The 21,689-nt window shown below is 61.6% G+C and overlaps 2 protein-coding genes across 2 annotated transcripts; one reads left to right on the top strand and one right to left on the bottom strand.

The window, feature by feature from the left end:
• Positions 1 to 1,366: 1,366 nt before the first annotated feature.
• Positions 1,367 to 7,669, top strand: DOK1 (docking protein 1; the record flags this gene model as incomplete). Its single annotated transcript, XM_080343421.1, has 5 exons — positions 1,367 to 1,429; positions 1,891 to 2,184; positions 4,474 to 4,585; positions 4,710 to 4,882; positions 6,211 to 7,669. The coding sequence occupies 5 exons, from the start codon at positions 1,367 to 1,369 to the stop codon at positions 7,294 to 7,296; spliced, it is 1,728 nt and encodes a 575-aa protein (XP_080199547.1). The 3' UTR covers positions 7,297 to 7,669.
• A 3,733-nt stretch (positions 7,670 to 11,402) lies between these two features.
• On the bottom strand, positions 11,403 to 19,350 carry M1AP (meiosis 1 associated protein; the record flags this gene model as incomplete). The annotated part of the gene is given in 8 exon segments (XM_080343622.1): positions 11,403 to 11,543; positions 12,724 to 12,879; positions 13,678 to 13,884; positions 14,430 to 14,571; positions 15,514 to 15,665; positions 15,667 to 15,691; positions 16,898 to 17,162; positions 19,179 to 19,350. Coding segments are annotated over 8 exon segments (1,233 nt in total). The 5' UTR covers positions 19,324 to 19,350.
• Positions 19,351 to 21,689: the final 2,339 nt, after the last annotated feature.

Raw genomic sequence — 21,689 nt, forward strand, 5'->3', positions numbered from 1 at the left:
AGCTGCAGTCACTGCAGGACTGCGTTTGAGTTCACTGACTTGCTCGGCTGTTTTTCTGATGACTTTTCCTGTTTGTTAGTCTCATTGTAAGGTGGACCTGTCTTTGCAGCCTTCCACAGCCAAATGGCCTCCTAACCCAGAGAGCAAATGCAAGACTTCTTTACCATGCAAGTGCGAGGGAGGGTGGCAGGAGAAAGCAGATGTGCTTCTGCCTGCAGCGAGGCACTACCACGTGCCCTCCCAGCAGCTGTCGCCACCTGCAGCTGTTTCCTCTGGCCCACAGGCATGGACTCCCATGGGAGAAGTGGGAATCAGAGGCCTAGAAAATCAGGATCGGTGGTATCTCCCCCTCCCCTTTGCAGGTTAACATAGTGCTAGGAAGCCAAGTCATGGAGTCTGGGCCATCAAAGCAGCCAGGAGCCCACGAACACTGCGCAGCAGTGGCTGGGCAGGAGAGGCCACCAGAGTGCACACAGGCCAGCAAGGTCTGCCCCAAGCGCAGCGCTGCAGCACAGGGGGAGCGCAGAGCAAGGAGAGCCCGGAGCGCTTAGAGCCCCAGCCCCCGAACGGGGTCTCATAACCAGACTCGCACACAGCAACAAACCCACGCTCATAACCTCAATAAAACCTCCTAACCAGACTGGCACACAGCAACAACAGCCGTGTGCTGGGTGCAGGGCAGGAAAGCCAGCCCAGTTCTACCGGGGTGCGTTATTCACATGCCGGGGTTGCGGGCACAGGCCACGCTGGCATTTGCTCTTTGCCTCGTGCCCCCCCAGCCCCAGTCGAGTCCTGCCAGGAGCGCCGAGTTCAGCCTGGCCTGGGCAGACCGGAGCGGCCGCTGCAGCGCTGGCAGCACCCGGGGCCCCCGGAGCCACCGCGGTGCCCAGGAAACGGCTCGGCCAGAGGGGGAGATGTGGGTGACGCTGCCCTGCCCACAGAGGCTGCCAGAGGCCGGGCAGCGCTGTGCACACGGGTGTGCGGAGCCTCCCCGCGCTGTGTGCGGGAGCAGCCGGGTGCCTGCTCTGCGGCTCCCTTGGCTCCGGGGCTGAGCTCAGTGCCCTCTGTCTTCACTTCCTTTCCTGTGTCCCAGCCGGGGGCCGCAGCTGCGGGGACACGGGACACGCGAGGGGCCACACGGGGGTCCCTCCCGACCGCGGACCCCACACCCTGGAGCCCCCGGTCCCGCGCGCACGTGTCAGGGCGTGGCAGCACACGTGACCACACGCCGCGCGCACGCGCCTCCCTCCTCGCTTCCCCCGCACGTGCGTCCCTCGCGCGGCCCCGCCCCCCGGCGGCGCGTGCGGAAGCGCGCGGCGTGTCCCGGCGTGTCCCGGCGTGTCCCAGCGTGTCCCGGCGCCGCGGGATGGACCCGCCGGCCAAGGAGGGGCCGCTACTGGTGCAGCACAGCCACAAGTTCGGCACCAAGGTGGGTGCTGCCGGCACGCGCCGTTCCGCGGGGCGGGGGATGGGGCGGGACGGGCCCGCGCGGCGGGACGGGACCGGACCGGCCGGGCCGAGCCGGGTGGGCGCCTTCCCCTCCCTCCCTCCCTCCCTCCTCCCTCCCGGGGCCGGGCGGGCTCCACGCCGGCCCCGCGCCGCCTCCCGGGCTGGGCCCCCCGTCCCCGCGGCCGCCCCGGCCCTGCGCGCTGCCGGGCGCCGCCCGGCGATTGGGGAAGTGGGGCCGGAGCTCTGTCGGCCGCCGGTCCCCGCGCCCGGCCGGGCGGCGGCCGAGGGACCGCGCCGGCCCGCCGGGGCTGTCTGCGCGCGGGGACCGGCGGGCGCGGGCGGGGCCGGGCTCTTGCCGCGGGCCGGGCCGGGCCGGGCGGGGGCAGCCCCGGCCCCCCCGCGATCCGCCGGCCCGGCCCGCGGTGACGCCGCCGCTTGCAGCGCTGGAAGCGGAGCTGGTTCGTGCTGTACCCCGCCAGCCAGCACGGCGTCGCCCGCCTCGAGTTCTTCGACTGCAAGGAGCCGCTGTCGCCGGAGCGGCTGGGCAGCCGGCGGCTGGCGCGGACCGTGGTGCGGCTGGCGGACTGCACCAGCGTGGGGCCCGTGCCCGACAGCGGCCCCCGCGCCGGCACCGCCGTGTTCCGCCTGGACACCAGCGGCAAGAGCTACCTCTTCGCGGCCGAGAAGCAGCAGAGCGAGGAGTGGGTGGCGAAGCTGTGCGAGATCGCCTTCCCGGTGAGCCCCGGGCGGAGGGGGCTGGGGGGTGCCGGGGCTTCGGTGCGACCCCTTCCCACGCAGCGGGAGGGGACCCTTGGCACACAGGGGTGGTCCCAGGTCCCGGGACTCTAGTTCCTTCTTGATAGTTCCCCTGTGCCAGCAGCTGGGTGGGTTATGGGACTGCTTGGCATGCCGACAGTAATTCTTGGTTGCAGCTCAGAATTTCAAGGGGAGCTCTTCCCCGCGGCAGGGAGCCTGTCCTCACGCCCCGCAGAGAGCCCGCGGGGCCGGCGGTGGCTGAGCAGCGTTTCCTCTTGGCACAGACACCGCTGTGTTTCCTGCTGCGGCGGCAGCGGAAGCAGGGCTGAGCGTGGTGCGGGGCTGAGCGCGGTGCAGAGCTGGGTCCCGGGACCCCCCGGCTCCTGGGCGGCAGCACCAGCAGAAGCTGCAGAGCCGCTGCAGCCCCTTGCCCAGCCCCAGCCTTGGTTCTCGCTCCTGCCTGCTGCTGGGAACACCCCATCAGTGCCGGGCCCGCGGCACAGCCCTTCAGCTCCCTGTCCTCTCTCTGTGCCCTTGTGTCAGCTCCGCAGCCTCTGCGGGGGCAGTTTGCACCGCAGGTGGCCCGTGAGCACGGTGATCCCCATGGCCCTGCAGAGCAGCCCGTGCCTGCCCTGCCCCGCGCTCTCCTGCTCTTGCTCTGGTGCCTGCCCGGCGCTGGGTTGTGTTCCGGCCAGCTGCAGGCTCCGAGCGCTGGGCTGCGTTGCAGGATGGCTGGCTGCACGGCTGCATCTCCCAGCAGTCCCTGTGAAGCCAAACGTGTCTGTGCAGTAAGAGCCCCGCTGGCCAGGGCAAGAGGCACTGGTGGAATACTGGACATCGCTGCACGTCCGTGCTCGTGTCTGTTTGGTGCGGTCAGCGTTGCAGCCTTCGTCCTGGGTCAGGAGCACAGCATGTGCGTTTGGGGCGGTGCAGGGTGCCGTCTGCTCGCAGCAGGGCGTGCTCGCGCCTGCCTGCACGTGCTCGCTGTCCGGCGTGCCTGAGGTCCGGGAACAAGAGGGCGGTGGAGCGCGATGGAGCGCGAGGGCGCAGGGACGGCGTGTGCTCTGCGGAGGCCTGGCCTGGGGCGCGGGAGCCGCCTGTGGCCTCTCTGCAAAAAGCTGAAGACCCTTAATTGTGATTTCTGGTCGTCCGCACGGAGAGTATGAGTTTGTGTCCCGTTTGTTGCTGCCCAGAGGGTGAGTGGGGCCCAGTAGCTTGGGAACTGGGGCTAGAAGCCATTTGGAGTTCAGAACAGAATTTCTCTTTCTTTCGAAGCCGGGGGAAGCACCGCCACGCGCGGTGCTGAGGGGCTCTAGCAGGTCGGCTGGTCCCGGCCGGAACCTGCCGTGTTGGGCTTTAGCCGAGCAGAAGCTGCTGCCGTCAGCGCTGAGCACACAAGGGTTTAGCAGTCCACGCTCTGTGTATGGCCAGACAAGGGGGCCTGCTGGCCCATTTTTGGGCCTTGTCTCTAGTTAAGAAGCTCATCTGGCTGGGCATTTGGGAGCTCTTGGTTCACATGGGGCTTTCTCAGAGGAGGATCTTTGCTGTTTGGTGGCAGCACCGTGGGTGCGTCGCCCACACAGGCCCTTAGGGGACCTTGCTGCAGGGACGCAGCTGCTGACGTGTGCGCGTTGCACTTTCAGTTCTGCATGCGCTAGAATAGAAGCGCTCACTTCCCTTCCGCGGGCCGAGCGCTGGTGCCGGCACCGCCCGTGCAGAGAGCACACGGACCCTGCGCTACCGGGCCGTCCCCTCGGCTCCCGTTGCCGTGATGCTGGGACTGTGTCCCAGGCCTATGCGATGTTTTGGGCACCGGTGTCACCTGTGCTGGGGCAGCTCGGAGAGGAAGCAGAGCTGTTCTCTGCCTCGGCACCGCAGCAGCCGCACGACCGTGCTGGAGTGGGGAGATGAGCAGCAATCTGGGCACACGGGACCCCCAGTTGCTGCCCCACATCTCAGTGCTGCGCTGGGGCAGGGTCTGCAGGGCAGGGCCACCGGTGTAACTGCTTTTCTCTGCACATCATTCAGTGCACTGCCCGGCTGGGGCCGAGTGTCCTGCCAGGAGCGCCAGGGCCGCCCCCGCTGCCTGGCCCGTTCATCAGTGTTCACGGTGGACCTGGGCGGGCAAGGGCTTGGCAGTGGCTGCAGGACGACCGAGCTGTGCGGGGCTGGCCAGGTCCTCGGGGAGGGCGGTGGGTCCCAGGCGACACGGGGCTGGGGTGCAGGGGCTGATGTGGGGGCTGGGGCTGATCTGCTCTCCCTCGTCAGGGAAGCGGCTCCAGCAATGCTGGCGTGGCGGCCCAGCGTGGCAGAGAGGGCAGCGGGGAGGCGCCAGCCCTGGAGATGGCCGTGAACTCCATCTACTGCTCCAGAGACGAAGGTGGGACCTGCCCTGACCTTGGGCCATTTTCTGCGGGCCTGTCCTGCTGCTGCTCGGGGGCAGGACGAGGCCTCGCCTGGGGACACGGCTTCCTCTGCCGTCCCTTGAGCCCCTGTCCCCACAGTGAACGCCTTCTGGGTGACGGTGCAACGGACCGAGGCTGCGGAGCGGTGCGAGCTGCGCGGCGCCTACGTGCTCAAGGCTGAGCGCGACAGCCTCGTCCTGAAGGACCCGCGGACAAACGAGACCCTCTACGTCTGGCCCTACCGGCTGCTGCGCAGATACGGCCGGGACAAGGTGGGGGCAGGGGGTGCCCGTGGCAGGGTCCCCAGGGTATCTGTGATCCCGTCTGCCCTCAGCTCCCGCCTGTGCCAGCGCGCAGGAGCGTGGGCTGGCGGGACGCCCGTCCCCGCGAGGGCACGGCTGTGCAGGGCCCCTCTCTGGTCCTCGTCCTGCCGCTGTTCTGCAGCCCGTGCCGTGGGCTGGTGTGTCCCTCAAGCTGTGCGCAGGCCGTCCCCAGCCTCCAGGGACCGCGGTTCCCTCTGAGGGACGGTGGCCAGAGCAGGAGGGGCTGTGTGAGACACCGGTTACTCTGGGCTTGTTTACCTTGCGAGGCACGCTGCCCTTAGCCAGGCTGAACTGTGTCCCCTCTCCGGTGCCCTCCAGCAGCGGGTCCCCAGTCTCGCTGCTCCCTGGATCGCAGGAGGCGCCTGTGGCGCTGGGTGGGAGGAAGTGGCTCCCAGAGCCGTTTATAGAAGCGATGGTGTCAGCCGCAGTTTGCTGGCGGTGTGTTCTGTGGCACTTTATCAAAGCAGAAGCAGAAGCGGAGCTGCTCCTGGCGAGGCGTGTGGCGCGTCCACAGGGTCCGTGGCCGGGGCAGGACGAGCGCCGCGCCGCGAGGGGCAGGCGCCGCACCCCGGCCCCTGCAGGGACAGCCGGCTTGTGCGTGGCAGCACCGACCCACAAACGGGGTCTGGCCCCAGAGGCTGCCGCTGCCCGCGGGAGATGCAGCGAGGCAGAGAACCCACCTGGGTTCAGAGGCCGAGGTTCGGGGGGCAGCGTTCAGGCCTGAGGAACAGCCTTGGTGCAAGGCTTCTCTTTATGGTACTTTATACCATTAACAGAGTAACGCTGGTGAGGCAAATGCTTTGCTTGCTACGGGTAGCCAAACTGCTGGTTCTGGCCTTTTTCCTGTGGAAAGCCGTGTTCCTCCGTCTTGTGTTTCCTGCTCAGGATCGCTTCCCTGCTGCCTGACTAATGCTGACTTACCCAAGGTACCCGTGACCGTTGTGGCTGCTGAGCTGTCACTGGTCTTCTCACCCTGCTCCGTTCGCAGTGCTAACTGTGTGTTATTTCCTACGCTATCTGACGCCAGGTGCTGGAAGTGCTCGCGTGAGGCAGCAGGGCCTGCGTCTCTGGCCTGGGTGTCTCGTGGGGATGTCCCCTCCAGCGTGCATCCTGCTCCCGTTTCACCTGTCCCGGGCGGCGCTGGCGGAGCCGCGGCCCTCGCTGCGGGGAGCGGGATGTTCAGCGAGGTCTCGAGCGGGGCCGGCGCCGCGGCCGCGCGCCCCTCGGCAGGATTTGCAGCCTGCGCGGCGCGGGCCTGACCCCCTCCTCCCCCGCAGGTGATGTTCTCCTTTGAAGCTGGCAGGCGCTGCGACTCCGGCCCGGGGAACTTCACCTTTGAGACCAAGCAGGGCAACGAGATCTTCCACCTGGTGGAAGCCTCCATCCGCGAGCAGAAGGCGCAGGCGGAGGAGAACCGGCAGAGCTGTGGCTCGCTGGACTCGGACAGCCCCGGCGTGGTGCTGCTCCGCCAGGCCCTGGCCGACTCCCTGAGCCTGGAGCTGCCCGCGCAGGGGGATGACGCCCCGGCACCCAAAGCGGGGCCGGCGCCCAGGCCCGGCGCGGCGGCAGAGGAGAGAGACGCCGCGTGTCTGCTGAAGAGCCGGACTCTGCCGGAGCTGCCCGTGCCGCCGGCCAAGCCCGCGGTGCTGAGCACCCCCCCGCGCTCCCCGCTGCCCCGGGCGCCCTGCACTGTGCTGCCGGCCGAGGACCCGTCCTGCGTGTACTCGGAGCCGCTGGACTCGGTGAAGGGCGCGCGGCCCCGGCCGGACCCGCTGTACTCGGACCCCGTGGACAGCAAACCCGCCGGCGGGGCCAAGGACGAGGCGAAGCTCTGGCCGCCGCCGCTGTACTCGGCCGCGTACGAGCGGGCGCAGGCCGAGGGGCCCAGCCCGGCCCCCCCACGCAGGGAGCACATCTACGATGAGCCCGAGGGCCGCGCCCCCCGCTCGCTGCCCCCCGCCGCCTGCATCTATGACGAGGCGCGGCCCACGGGCGACGCCTGGCGCACCCAGGGCCATGACGGCCACGCCGGCTACGAATACCCCTACAGCCCCGGCACTGACGACTACTCGGTACCCGCCTTCCAGGCCAAGGCCAAGGGCCCCAAGCCGGTGCCGGCCCCCAAGCCCCCGGCAGCCTTGGTCCCTAAGGGCGCCGAGCGGAGCAGGGACGTTGGCCGGCGGCGGGGGAACGCTGCTCCGGAGAAGGGGGCTGTCAAACCCGGCCTCAACAGCAGCAACAACAACAACAACGTGCAGGGGCTGTACAGCCGGGTGGTGAAGCCCCAGAACAAGCAGAAGAAGGAGCAGTCTGTGGATGAGTGCAGCTTGTCACCCGTCTATGAGGACTTGGGAGAGATTTAGCGTGCTGCTGCTCCAGACCTGCCCAGAGGGGCTGGGGCTGCTCGCGCGCGGCCGTGGCCGCTGGCCCCAGCTCCGGGGGCTGGCGCTGGGGCTGCTCCGGCTCGGGCCCCCGAGGGCCGTGTCTCCCGGAGGCCCGTCCGCGGTGAGAGCGGCACAGCCGTGGCCGGTGTGGGCACCGGCGTGGCCCCCGCTCTGGCGCTGGTTCCGCTACCACCCCGACCAGCTGGTGGGGCTGCCCTGCTGCTGCTGCTCCGCTCGCTCTGACCAGCCCGCGGGGCCGGGGCGCCCATTGTGGTGCCTGGGAGGCTGCTTGCCATCAGTTTCCAAAAGTATTTTTATACAAAATTATTTTAATATTAAAATCTGTGTGTCTGAGAATGAAGCATTTGCCCGTGGCATGTCTGGGTGTGCGGCCCGTGGCTGGCGCGGTGCTGGCGCGGGGCTGTGGAGGCCAGCGGAGCCATGCTCGCGTGCTGGCTCGTTTGGTCTGTGCCGCAGCTGCTGAGCCAAGGGGACCACCGAGGAAAGAGCGCGCGGTGCTTTCAGCTGCGGTCGCTGTCAGGGGATCGGGGTTATGGGGGCCAGGCTGGCAGGTGCGTTGACGTGCTGATCGGGGCACAGCGTTGTCGGTGTACGGCTGGGCAGGGCCGGGCTCCAGCTCTGCTGCAGCTCAGCGACTGTGGATCAGTCACAGGATCTCTCCTTCCCCGCCCTGATCCCTCTGCTGGTTTCCTTCTCTCCCAGCTGCTCTTGAAAGGCCCGGGATGGCCCAGCCTGGGTCCTGTTGACTTCAGCGGCCGTCTGTGGTCTGTGCTGTGTGAGGCTGGGGGCTTGGCTGTGGCTGGGCAGAAACCTGCGCGGGGGAGAAAACAGCTTGTGCTTTTGGTGCTGGTAATGGTTTTGAGAGATGCCATGTCCCTTTGCGTGGGGCTGGAGCGGTGCCTTGGGATCGGCCGGGGCTGCCGGTGCCGTCTGCCCGTTTCCTGGCCCGATGTGCTGACGCCGAGCGGCGGCTGTCGCGCAGCTCCGCGAGGCGCCTGTGCGGGCACCAAGCGCGACCGCTGCAGCCCCCGCGCGGGCCCGAGTCTGGAGGGTCAGGTCCCCCGGCTGGTGGGATGGTGACAAGGCAGCGGGTCCCGGCTGGGCGTTTGTCTGATGCCCGGGTGCAGGAGGGAGCCCAGTCCTGTGGTGACACAGCACAGCTGTCGCCGGGACCAGTCTGTGTTTGTGCTCCTGTGCCGGGTCCCATTCCACACTGGGGTTTGGCTGCAGGGCAAGGGAAAAAGCCGAAGGGGTTTCTGAGGGAGGCTGAGGCGGTTCCTGCCTGGGACGAGCAGCAGGTACCTGCTGCTCACGGCTGCTCTGGGTGCTCTCGTGCTTGTGCAGTTCTGCCGCCTGCCCCGGAGAAGAGCTCCGGGCGTTGCTGGGTGGGGAGGCCAAGCCCCTGCCCACCGTCCCTGCTCCTCTCTCTAGTGTGGGGCTTCAGGGCTTTTAAGGACGAGGAGCAGCCTCCTGGGAGCGGAGCCGCGAGGCCGTCCCTTCCGCAGAGCTGGGGGTGTTTGTGCACCTCTGTCACCGTGGTCGCTGCATCGCAGCGCGGTGTCCGCTCTGTCCTGTGGAGCTGTGCGTGGCAAACACGCGGTGGCTGACCTGGCTTCCAGTAAAGGGGGTGATGGTGAGGAAGAGAAGTGCTCCAGCACCTGTGCTGAATTAGTGATGGCTGCACAGCCCTAAACTCCCCTGGGCTGATAGGAAAGCAGTTTTATTTTTCTTGCTTCAGCAACGCATCCTCTGGTAACAGCAGTCTTGGAACTAAAACATGAGCGCACAGGGCTGAGGGTCACTCCTGCGTGTGCCCGGCTCTGTTGGCGCACCCTGCCGCGCGGCGGCGCGTGCAGCGGGGACGGCTCTGCGTCTCGGCTGGTGGGAGAGACAGTCCGGTCTGTTCCGACTCGGCGTTGTGGGCCAGATCCGTCATCCCACCCAGGCTGCTCTGTCACCTCCGCTCTGGCAGCACTTTGGGTGCAAGAGCAGCTTTGGGAAAGCATGAGAAGGCAAGTGTGGAGCGAGCCCTTGGCTGGTCACAGCCTTCCTGTCGCCAGAGCAAAAGTCTTCAGTGAACCCTGATTTGAGGAGCAGATTATGATCTTCCTGGCTGCTGCCTAGATTAGGGTTTCTCCTGTCTGCCTTCACAGAATGGTTTGGATTGGCAGGAACCCTAACAGATGGTCTAGTTCCGCCCGCCCGCCGTGGGCAGGTGCACGTTCCGCCAGCCAGGCTGCTCCGAGCCCCATCCAGCCTGGAACACGCATGGGGCATCCACAGCTGCTCTGGGCAGCCTGGGCCAGGGTCTCGCCACCCGCGTGGGGAAGAATTCCTTCTTGATATCTAAGGTAAATCTCCCCTCTTCCAGTGTAAAATCGTGACCCCTTGTCCTGTCACTCCCTGTCCTTGTAAAAAGTCCTTCCTCAGCCTTTTTGTAGGTCCCTTTAGGTACTGGAGCCTGCACTGAGTTCTCCCTGGAGCTTGTCTTCTCTAGGTTAAACAACCCGAACTCTCAGCTTGTTCTCACATGTGGTGCTCCAGCCCTCTGATCTTTGGCCGCCTTTCCCTTCTGTTTGCCTCACTTCCACTGTCTCCGTACAACTAATTTCTGTGTGAAGCACCTGGTGCAGCTGGAGCGCAGCCGTGGCACATCCCATTCAGTCTGTGCCCTCGGACGTGGCGCCGGGCAGCCCATCCTGATGGCGGCTGTGCCGAGGTGCCGGATGCGGCTCGCGCGTGGCCGCTCGCTGTGCCTGTTTCTTACCCTGCAGAAATGGTCCTTTGTTTGCTTTGTTTCCGCCCAGCCCGAGGGCCGTGGGTCTTGGGGTTCCTCATCCGAGGACACCCGGGTGCCCCCGCTCTGCCGAAAGCCCGTGCCCCAGGTTGGCTGGGACGTGTCGGTATGGGGCCAGCAGCTGCGGCGCCGGTCACCGAGCGGGTCCCGGGAACGGAGGTGGCTCTGCTGGCTCTGCTCCACTGCTCAGCCCCCGGGAATGTGGCGTTTGCATCGCGCCCGTGGTCACCTGCAGCCACTTCTCAGGACTCGGGTGGATGCCGGGGCTGCTGCATGCAGTGCACGTCGGGAATTACAGCCAGGGAGGGAACGTTCTGTCAATAACTTTATTTTGAAACAGCTTGTCAGAACAAAGTAGAACACAAACCCCTGCTGGTGCTTGGTCCCCAGAAGCCCAATGAGACCCCCACACACACCTTGGCTCAGTCGAGCTGCCCTGCCAGGGGCACTTGTCCCAAATCTGCACCGAAAACCAGGCTGGTGTCTGTGCGGGTGTGGGGCAGAAGCTGTGGCGAGCCCCACACCAGCTCCCTGTCTTCTGAACCCTGCCAGGAACACTGCTGTGCTGGTTGCAGAACAGCCCCGTGGGTGCCACGGGCCGCGGCGGGAGGGCGGCGCTGTGCCGCGGCTCTGGGCGGCGCTGTGCCGCGGCTCTGGGCGGCACCGCGCAGCAGCCAGCGGGCGGCACAGCTGGCGCGGCACCGGCCGCAGCCCCGTCGTGAGCTGGGGAGCTGGACGGAGACGTCGTCCTTGGGAGCAAGCAGACGGACGTCACCACAGGTAACGCTGCTCTTGGCTTCTGGGCTTTAAGATTAAATTCAAAGCCCTGTTTTATGAACCTGTTCCTGCAGGGCGAGAGCAGCTGGCGTCACTACCTGCTCTAGCTGTCCGACTTCCTCAGCGCCTGCCTTGCAGCTTTTCTGCACCCACTGACGGCAGCGTGTGGTTTGTGGCCTGTACTAACCTAGTCCCGGAAACTGAGATGTGAGGCGTGCTGGTGATGTGCTGACGAGAGTGGGAAATAGGGGGTGCTGCGGGGGGAGCTGAGTGTCTGCACAGGGCCCCAGAGCAGTAAGCGTCCTGCAGACTGACCTGGCGACTAACAGAACCATAAAACAACGAGGAGGAACAAACGGTGGGAAACGTTTGTCTGCCCAAGGCCGAGCTCCGTGTCTCGCCTGACTGCTGCTGGCCCGGCACGCAGGCTCGGCGGCCGAGGAAGCAGCAGGGCCCTGGCTGCACGTGGGCAGGCTCGGCAGCGCCGGGTTCACTGCAGGAACTCTTCGTCCTCTTTGGGGAACAGGGAGTGCTCACAGGAATCTCTCTGGGTTGCTGCTGGTCTGAATGCTTGGACAGGAGAAGGAGCCATCAGAAGAGGTGCCACCGTGGCTTTGGCTCTGCTCTGATGCTGCAACACAGGGACAGACTGTGAATGCACCTGTGGCAGGAGGCGCGGGCTTGTGCACTGCCCAGCTGTGCTGCGTGTGCCAGCTGCTCAGCATCCCCGTTCTGAGCTGCGGGAGCTCCCGCTGCAGCCATCCCTCTGCTGTGCCGGCTGCAGGAGCTCCCGCTGCAGCCATCCCTCTGCTCTGCCGGCTGCATCAGCTCCCGCTGCAGCCATCCCTCTGCTGTGCCGGCTGCATCAGCTCCCGCTGCAGCCATCCCTCTGCTGTGCCGGCTGCAGGAGCTCCAGCTGCAGCCATCCCTCTGCTGTGCCGGCTGCATCAGCTCCCGCTGCAGCCATCCCTCTGCTCTGCCGGCTGCATGAGCTCCCGCTGCAGCCATCCCTCTGCTCTGCCGGCTGCATGAGCTCCCGCTGCAGCCATCCCTCTGCTCTGCCGGCTGCATCAGCTCCTGCTGCAGCCATCCTTCTGCTCTGCCGGCTGCAGGAGCTTCCGCTGCAGCCATCCCTCTGCTGTGCCGGCTGCATCAGCTCCTGCTGCAGCCATCCCTCTGCTGTGCCGGCTGCATCAGCTCCTGCTGCAGCCATCCCTCTGCTCTGCCGGCTGCATCAGCTCCTGCTGCAGCCATCCCTCTGCTCTGCCGGCTGCATCAGCTCCTGCTGCAGCCATCCCTCTGCTGTGCCAGCTGCATGAGCTCCCGCTGCAGCCATCCCTCTGCTCTGCCGGCTGCGGGAGCTCCCGCTGCAGCCATCCCTCTGCTCTGCCGGCTGCATCAGCTCCTGCTGCAGCCATCCCTCTGCTGTGCCAGCTGCATGAGCTCCTGCTGCAGCCATCCCTCTGCTGTGCCGGCTGCGGGAGCTCCAGCTGCAGCCATCCCTCTGCTCTGCCGGCTGCATCAGCTCCTGCTGCAGCCATCCCTCTGCTGTGCCAGCTGCATGAGCTCCAGCTGCAGCCATCCCTCTGCTCTGCCGGCTGCGGGAGCTCCAGCTGCAGCCATCCCTCTGCTCTGCCGGCTGCGGGAGCTCCAGCTGCAGCCATCCCTCTGCTCTGCCGGCTGCAGGAGCTCCTGCTGCAGCCATCCCTCTGCTGTGCCGGCTGCACGTGGACGCTGCCCCTGCCATGCACTGCTGTCCCTGTGCCGCGGAGCTGCCCTCGGCCCCTCGCGGGCAGAGCCAAGAGACGTACCTGCTTGGGCTGATGCCGCTCCAGTCGCTGGTCCCTGGGCTGGGCCGGCTGCCTCTGCAGAGGTTTGTACAACGCACTCTTCAAGTATTTGTAGAGGTTGCTTTTGAGGTGCAGGGGGTTATAAGCAACTTCCACTTCCAAGCTGTTCAGGGCACTCTGCTCAGACAGAAGAAAGAACCCAGTGGCTACAGGATCTGAGGGGCAGCGGCTGTGGGGTTTGTTCGTGTTTTTGTTGGTTTTACTGTCACGGGCTGTTTCTGCAGGTGTGAACGTTACCGTCACTCTGTGCCACCCTGCAGTCATGGGAGAAGGGACCTCGGGCTGTGCTGCTGCCCACAAGGACCTCTCTTAGCTGAGTACAGAACAGGAGCCGGCTGCAACCACGTCTTAATGCATGTGAGTGTTCCCCTGGAAGGTGCAGCCCTGCCTCCCCCGTGCCCAGAACCGGCCGAGGAGCTGGAGCGCCCTTTCTGCGCACTGTCAGCCTCCCGACAGCTTTCCCACAACAGACGTGCAACGCCGCTCAAAGGACAGGCGTTTGCTGTCCGTGAAGAAAGCTGCAGGACACATTGGCTGCTGGGAAGAAGGTTTGGAGAGCTACATCCTCTTCCTGCTGTCACTAGACATTTGCGCAGCCCTTTCCTCCTCTGCTCATCTGCTAAGATCGATAGTGAAGGCTCTGCCCTTCCTGGCACCACCTGAAGCAGAGAACTCAGGAGAAGAACACGTGGATGCACAGTAGGAAATGAGAAACCTGAGTCTATTGGAAGAAACAGAGACACTTTACGTATTGATGCCTAAAGCACCTCTCTGCAGCCTGAGGAGATCTGTGTTCCCCAGCAACGAGGGAGGTGGATGCACCTTCGGCAGCAGCTGCGTGTCCTGCGCGTGAGGCCCGATGGTGACTCTGGTCCCTGCCGTACCCCCCGGGCCGCTCCGCCGGCGCTCGCTCACCTCCACGGCGCCGCGCGCTCGCGCGGGATGCTCGGCCAGGAGCGCCGGGAAGGCCGACGGCAGCAGGAGCTCTCTGGTGGCCACGGCTTTGAGAAGGAGCGTGGCGGAGTCGGAAGGAACAATGATGTAGTAGGGATGCACCGCGCTGTTCCAGTTTGGACTACTGTTCTGTGGCTCGCGTTTGGCCAGAAGCATCCACTTCCTTTTCTAAACGCAAAAACCAAACCTGGTGTGAACAACCTGCAATAGCCAGCGCTTTCACTACAGGGGCTGCTGGGTTCAGGAGCAGAGATAGTCACACACATCAGAATAAGAATGCTATTCTGCATTACAGGTGAGGATAGTATGAAGTTTGGGGCTTTAATTGAATGCAAGTCAATTCTTAAGAAAAACATCAAATTTGGCTTTACGACTTGTCAGTAATGGAAAGTCCTCCACATCCCAAGCCTCGGTGAATCATTTTTGCAGTTAGAGATGCATGTCTAACTCCGACCCTGACTTTTTCCCCCCATACCCTCAAACACTGGATTTCTGATAGGCCAGGGAGTCTTCTCTAAGGTTCGATGTGCTGTAGCATCTTTCCAGAGGATGCACCGGCTGGGAGGATTTACAAGCCCAACTCTGGCCCATGAGAGGAAGCTGCAGCTTTTGAAGCATTTTCTGGCACGGGCTGCCCAGGTCTCGCTAAACGTGCACTAACCGCGCCTTTGGGGGCAATCCCTGCCGCGAGGCTGCGGCCCCCGCACACTCACCAGGAGGCTGTGGCACAGGGCGTGGAAGCTGTGCTGGTTCGTCTCCAGTTCATCCCAGTCCAGCTGCCAGCAGCTCGTGGGCCTGACGATGAAGGGCAGGCCGTAGAGCACAGACTCGCAGACGCCTTCGGCCTTCAGAGCCCTGCGAATCACAGCTCGGGTTAGCGGCCCGGTGCCGCCGCGCACGCCAGCGCCGCGCAGCGCACGCCAGCGCCGCGCGGCCAGCACGACCCGCCGGGGCTCTCCCGGGGCGAGGGGCTGCGGCACAGCCCAGCGCTGCTGCAGCGCTTCGCGGCTGCGCTGCTGTCACTAGGACACCTTGCAGAAAAGTCCGGTTGCAGTGGAAAGAGGCTTTCCTTCTGATTTCCAGATTCCCTTGCATCTGCATTGACAAGAGCACGCCAAGAAGTAAATCTGATATTCGTGCGTTTACACAAAGCAGAGTGCTAATCTGGCCTCTGGGGCAATAACTCACCCAGGCAATTACATCTCTGCCTAAGTGATTTTCACCTGTGTAGTTCAAAAATTACACATTTTTTTTTCCTATAAATAAACCTCAGACAAGACACTAGAGAGCATCACTCTTCTTGTGCTCTGTGCTTCCCAGCCATAGACTGCCGATGGGAAAGTGAATCAATTATATGTGGTCACACAGCACTATGAGGCTTTGCTCGCTTTTTTACAACTAGTCGGCTCAGGCTCTAATATGAAGTTAATTGCTGTGGCCTCATTAGGTAATGGGAGAAGCAGAATTATCTGTGGAGCAGTGACCGCAATCTACAGAACTTCGCACTGGAGGGAAGTAACTGTTGCGTGAATAACATCTGTGGTGTCACACTCACCAAGAGCTGGTGACAGGGTAACAGCATTTTTGACCCTGTGCCCCGTCTGCCCGTGTGGGTTGTGCTGTTCCACTGAGTTACAGCAGCTGAGGGTCTCTGGGATCAGAATTTTGCTGACGAGCCCTTTGAGGACCCCAGTGCTCTATAGTGATGTTACCAGGTCCTACATGAAACTGCACAGAAAGAGTGAAGGCTGCTCTTTCAGTCTTCCAGTTAACAAGTGGGAAGCACATGACACTTACTTTACAACCCGGAGTTTGTGCAGCCCCGTGGCTGGCCAGGCCGCCGTCGGGCACGGGGAGCTCACGTCTGCTGCTCTCGTGGCGCCATCAGCCGCCCCGGAAAGCAGAGCTGGGTCAAGCAATCTCTCCTGCAAATCGCACTTCAGGCACACTAGGAGGAGGAGATTGGTTTAGACTGCTGGAAATAGCGATTTTTAGCACATGACATGCTCAAAGCACTTACAAACACTAAATCAATGTTTTCTAGCAACAGCAAATATTAAGAGAAGAACACGCTGCAGTTTGTGACACAAGGCAACAATCCATCCCCATTTTACACACCAGGAAACACCCCACGCTCAGAATGTTACTGAAACAAGGGCTAGCTGGTAGCTGGGCAGGTGATTCCAGCTTTGGCGACGAGCGGCAGCTGCACAGGGGACAGATGCTGGTGTCCCAGGGCCACACGGTTCCTGACACCTTCTCTGTGTCTGTGGGGTGTTCAACGTGGAGAAGAGAAGCTCCAGGGAGACCTTGGAGCAGCCTCCAGCACCTGAAGGACCTACAGGAAAGCTGGAGAGGGACTTTTACAAGGACGTGGAGTGACAGGACAGGACAAGGGGTGACAGTTTTACACTGAAAGAGGGGAGATTTATATCAGATGTCAGGAAGGAATTCTTCCCCGGGGGGGCGGTGAGAGCCTGGGCAGGTTCCCAGAGAGGTGGTGGATGAACCGTCCCTGAGACATCCCAGGGCAGGCTGGACGGGCTCTGAGCACCCTGAGCTGGTGACGATGTCCCTGTCATGGCAGGGGGGTCAATGGGGGGCTGGGAAGGGCCCTGCAACACAAACCATCCTACAATAACCGCATGTGCAGATTCCCGTGGCTGTGCAATGGTGACAATACAGTTCACAACACCTTACGGGAAACACCTGTGTCTGCTGGAGCTGTGGGTGTTTTCAGTGCTCACCTAAGCATGGATTATGGATTTGGACTCAGACAAGAAAAGGAAAAAAATTATATATTCCTTATAAACTTTCCCATGCATTATTACAGCTGCTGGCAGCTCCAGACAGAACATTCGCTCTTTCAGCGCTAAATCAATAGATATAAATACAAGCCAAGTCCCTTTGTAAGACAGCCTTTATTTTAAGTGCAGCTCTGGCACAGACTTGGTATCAAGCACAAGGAACACAACTGAAGGCTCTGCAGCCGAGCCAGAAGGTCCTTGGCTCTCAGGATGTAAAGCCCCTTTGACCAAGCAGCTGCAAATTCACGTACTCTTCGAGGCACGTTTTTGCCGCAGAGTGAAAATGACTTATCAGCAGCAACCTAGAAATACTGTAAGCAAATGGCCCCGCTCAGCTGGAGACAACAGGAACCCCAGAGAGCTGCCCAAGTCACCCGGGGACATGTGCCATACGAGGGGCCTGGGTGATCTTTAAGGCTGTGGAATTTAGGAGCTCCCTGCGGGGGGGCAGAGAAAGTTTGATACTTAGGCTGGGCTTGGTTGCGGTGGCGTGGCCGAAGGCTCCCGAGGGCAGCAGGAGGTGCACGTGTTCTCTCTCTGTGCCGTAGTCGTGCAGCCACGTTTTAAACAGCATCTCCAAGCTGATGACGTTGTCCTCTACGGTTTGCACGTCGATGTCCATTCCCAGGATTGCAATATCTGCAGGAAAAAAGATGAAAAAGCACAAATATTTTCAGCCACAGAAAAGAATATTCTTTTGCGTTTTCCACTGCACTATACCTCCTTATTCCCTCAAGTGCTTTCGTTGGACTGGGTGATCTTTAAGGTCCCTTCCAACACAAACCATCCTCTGATTCTATGATATGTAGCCACTTACACATCTTAAGTTGGCACAATAGATGGCAATTGTAAAAAGAAATTCACCGCATTCCCTGCTGTCCATCCTCAGGAAGAACAGGCTGGGATCCCAACATCTATTGTGCGATGGGTCTTAAAATTCCTGGAGAGCAACCACGCAGAGGCCAGAACATCCGCTGCGGCCCCGGGAGGCAGCCCCTCCAGGCCAGGGGCTGTTACAGCATAAGACGGTTGGGGCAGCTCTGAGCACCCGGTCACACAGCCGGGGCGTGATTTGGTGTGCAACCGGAGCAGGGGCAGCGGGGACAGCGGGGACAGGGCAGCAGCCACCGGGGCAGCGGGGTGCACTCGGTGCTGTCCTGCGCGTGGGGAAACCCGCGCGAGCTCCTGCCACCCCGCAGCCGCTTCATCAGCCTCATGAAGGAGCTGAAACAACTGAGCAGACTTGAGCGTCAGGTAAACAGAAACACAGACGCGAACGCGGCGGGTCCAGCAGCGCTGCAGCGTGCAGGTTCTGCCCCGAGTCGCTGCAGGACTGGACTTTGGTCACCACGAGACTGGGTTATTTAGAGCCTGCTCAGCACCTTTTGCTTTGAAATAAAATGGTTCAAAGCAGGAGCTTACAGGAACTGCTGTTTCTGAATTTATTATTACTATAGCTTAAATTCTCACTGCTGAAAACTGCCAGACTACGGGAGGAATTCTTCAGAGATATGGCCAGGAAAAAGAACATTTGGGGTCTGGGGTGTGCTCGCTCTTTCACTGATGGTGTGGCTGGGTGTCCAAGGGACGGGCCAACAGGGAATCTGCAATCCCCCTAAACGTCCCAAGCCCCTGCTGTGCTAATTGACCTGAAATTTGGAACTGCAACCAGGAAAGAAGAACAGCTAGAGACAGGTGAGGAGTGACATCCAACATGGCCTGTCACTCAGTCAAACAGCATTGTCATTGCTACTAACAGGTGTTGCGCTAACTGCAGAGCATCAGGACTCAGGTTTTTAAGCTTGTTAAGTAATTGTGAGAACTTGTGTGAACCAGAGCTTGGTACCAGGTGTGTCTTGTAGATGCAGAGTTTAAGTGCCAGCGGTAAAGGCCTTTGAATTGTAGACCTGTGTGGGAAGACAGAGGCTGCAGAGCTACGAACAAGTCACTGATGTACAGTTACTGATCACTGGAGAGGCACAACCTCGGGAGCTCAAGAAAAGCTGCCCTAAGCATGGAGAAAAACAGCGGCACCAAATCAAGAACAATGTCAGCAACAAAACCAGCTGATCTACAGGGTGAGTATCCGACTTGGTCTGGGCAAGTAACTGCCCGGTACTGTGCGAAATGTAGTGCCGGGGAAAGGACTGGAGGTGGGAACTCTCTGGGAACCAGACATCCCGAAGAGGACAAAGGCTGGCGCCGAGGGGCAGGAGGGGCTGTCTGTAGGACCATGGAGGCTGCGCTGGCCTGCCTGCTGCTCCTTCCCCTTTGCTCTCCCCAGCTGCCGGCCGCAGGGGCTCGGGCCACCTCCGCCTCCACCGAGGGCCATTGCCGGGGGGCGCTCAGCCGTGTGTGAATGAGCGTTACCCCGTGAACTCTGTGCGTTTTTCTCTTTAATCCCTCAGTAAAGCTGTGCTGCACATGAAATTAATTTTAGGTAATGCAAGGAGACGCGGTAATGCATGAAGTCTCTACGCTAATTCTGCCCAGCTGTGATAAAGCCCCAGAGAAGTGCTGCGGAACCAACATTTGCTGTTCTCCCGGCACCGTTCCCGCTGACAGGACAGACCCAGAACGGCACATGGCGCCGTACGTCAGAGCCGGAGCTGGTGTCTGTCCTGCTGTCCCAAGCCGCGCTCCCTGGGCACTCACCAGAGCCGCCGGGCTCCTCCGCCGGCCCGCCCTGCTCCGCGGCCTCGGGCTCCACAAAGTCTCTCTTCAGAACCTCGATGACTTGTATCCTTCGCAGAGTCAGGAGATCCACATCTTTTAAGTTATTTTCCAGCTGCTTTACCATTTCTTTGCTGGGCTGGCTCGTTAGAATTGTGATCTGAAACACAAATTGGAGAGTGCAAGAGCTGCCTCTACCCAACCTCTGCTGGTGGGCAGCGACGCCTGGTTTGCTCGAATACCGCAGGTCCCGCTGTGCATCAGGAGAGACATCTCGATAAATACCTTATCTATTCAAAATCAGATTTAAAACCACTTTTTTTGTGCTTTGGCTTATGTTTAAGTCATATGAAATGGATGGAGCGGTTCACTGTAGGAACCAGCAGGTTCTGTGTCACTGCTGGAGAAGACTGAACCACCCACAATTGCCCCATACTCTGTGCCTGGCACCGAGGGGCGATGGGGCCGCGGGCGCAGCGGGGCCGGGGCCGCGGGCGCAGCGGGGCCGGGGGCGCGGGCGCAGCGGGACGGGGCCGCCTCCCACCCCGCATCGCTCACAGCAGCTCTTGATGTAGCGCTAAGTGACTGCAAAGAGTTTGTTCCTCATGGACAACCAGGACAGTTTCTAGGAACGCGGGGGTGTTTGACACCAGGTTCTGCCCTGAACGAGTAGTCTGGTGAAAGAGTTCTGAGTTCTGAGCTTGCCTGACATTTAGTGATGCTGAAGTACTGAGTCTTCTCAGCACAGCTGCTCATTGCTCCCGTGGACGATTTAATAACTCTAAATAAAGGATAAGGTGTATTTTAGGTAAGGCTGCTAACAAATGTCCTGTAGGGAACACTTGGGGAAGCTTAACAGCAGACCTTCACAAATTAGTTCAGAGATATTAACATAAAAGAAGAGACTATAAAATGCCAAGAGAAGTGACAGGTCAAGGGTGAGAGATGCGGGGAGCCAGGAGGAATGCAGCGGGCAGGGACTGTATCTTCTCCATCCAGATCTATCCTTGGTGTTTATGTGGGAGATACTGGGAATGGAGCAGTAGTTATGATCTCCTTTATGAACTGACAAAAGTAGATAACAGGAACCTTTCTTGAGTATGGGGGGAGCAGAACCATCTAAAGATACTATTGCTCTTTTAAACAGCCATAGGTGAAGCATTTCCTTCACTAGAAAAACCTTTAGGTTATACGATGGAAGGTGATCTGCACACAAATGAAGAGCAGAGCCACGGTGATGGGCAGGAGAGCCCAAGCGATGCCCTGTCCTGGCTGCTGCCCCAGCTCATCAGGCCTCAAAGAGCACAGGGACGGTGCGAGAGCAGGCGCCGAATCGAGGGCTCGGAGGAGGGGACACCCAGAGAGCCCCTGTCCAGGTGTGGACACACAGGGATGAGTCGAACCCCGAGCACCTTCTGCCTGACACAGGGGGCTGTGCCGGGGGTGTGGGACACGTCGTGGGACGTGGGGAAGAGCAGTCTGGGGGTGCACAAGGCTTCTCATGGGATGTTGAACAGACGAACCAAACGTGGGCAAAGGGATGGAGCTCGGTGACTTGGGAAGGAACAAGCGTGGGAAAACAGAGCGGTAAGGGGATAAAAGAGCCGGCGCTGTGTAAGCAGCTGGCTGGTCAGTACACCTGCCTGGCCAGGCCCTGCCCGCCACCGTCTGTCCGTCTGCTCCTCAGGCTCCTTCCCAGCCATGTCCGGGGGAGGGGACGTGTGGGGTTGGTGCCGCAGCCACAGAGGACGGAGCAACCACAAGTGTGCATGTGATTGTTGGCAAAGATCAAACCGGCGAGCCATGAACAGGGAGAGGCTGTGGGAGTGAGGGGTCTCTGAGAGCAGCGGGACGAGGGGCGTCTGTGTGTCCCACTGCAGTCTGTGCCGCAGCTGCCCCGGGGGCTCCTGCGTCCAGATGTCGGTGACTGGGGACACCAGGGTCCCGGAGCAGCTGCTGGGCAGGCCGGGTGTCTGAGCCCAGCTGCTGGGGGATCCGCACTGTACGGATGGAGATAGGTGTATGTACACACATACACACACACACAGAGCAGGCTGAGGCTGCTGGTGTGCGAGTGTTTGTGAGTGCTCTGGGTGTCTGTGACCACTGTGACCAGCCATGTGTGTATATGTTCTATACATGCGTTCCGCCTGCATCCGTGGCTGGGAATACGTGCTCAGCTGCGCAGCCTCGCTGTGTCAGATCCAGCCTGATTTCCATTACAAAGTGCACCCCCCCAACCGAACTTGTCCCAGGGGTTTGCCTCTGAGTCACTGGGAATGAAGAATTATCATGGGCTTCTTTTAGAAACTAACACAATGGCTGACAGGGACTGTTCTTGAGCTGGGGGCAGCCGAACTGTCTGAAACATACCTAATTGCCTTTTGCAGAGCCGTAGACAGAGCGCTTGCTACACTGATGGTCCTTTATTTCACCGAAACCGCGGCTGCATCATGCCCATCAGCTCCGGCTCACCCTTTCACTGCCTGACTC

Source organism: Nesoenas mayeri (assembly GCF_963082525.1).
Source record: "Nesoenas mayeri genome assembly, chromosome: 4".
NCBI lineage: Eukaryota > Metazoa > Chordata > Aves > Columbiformes > Columbidae > Nesoenas > Nesoenas mayeri.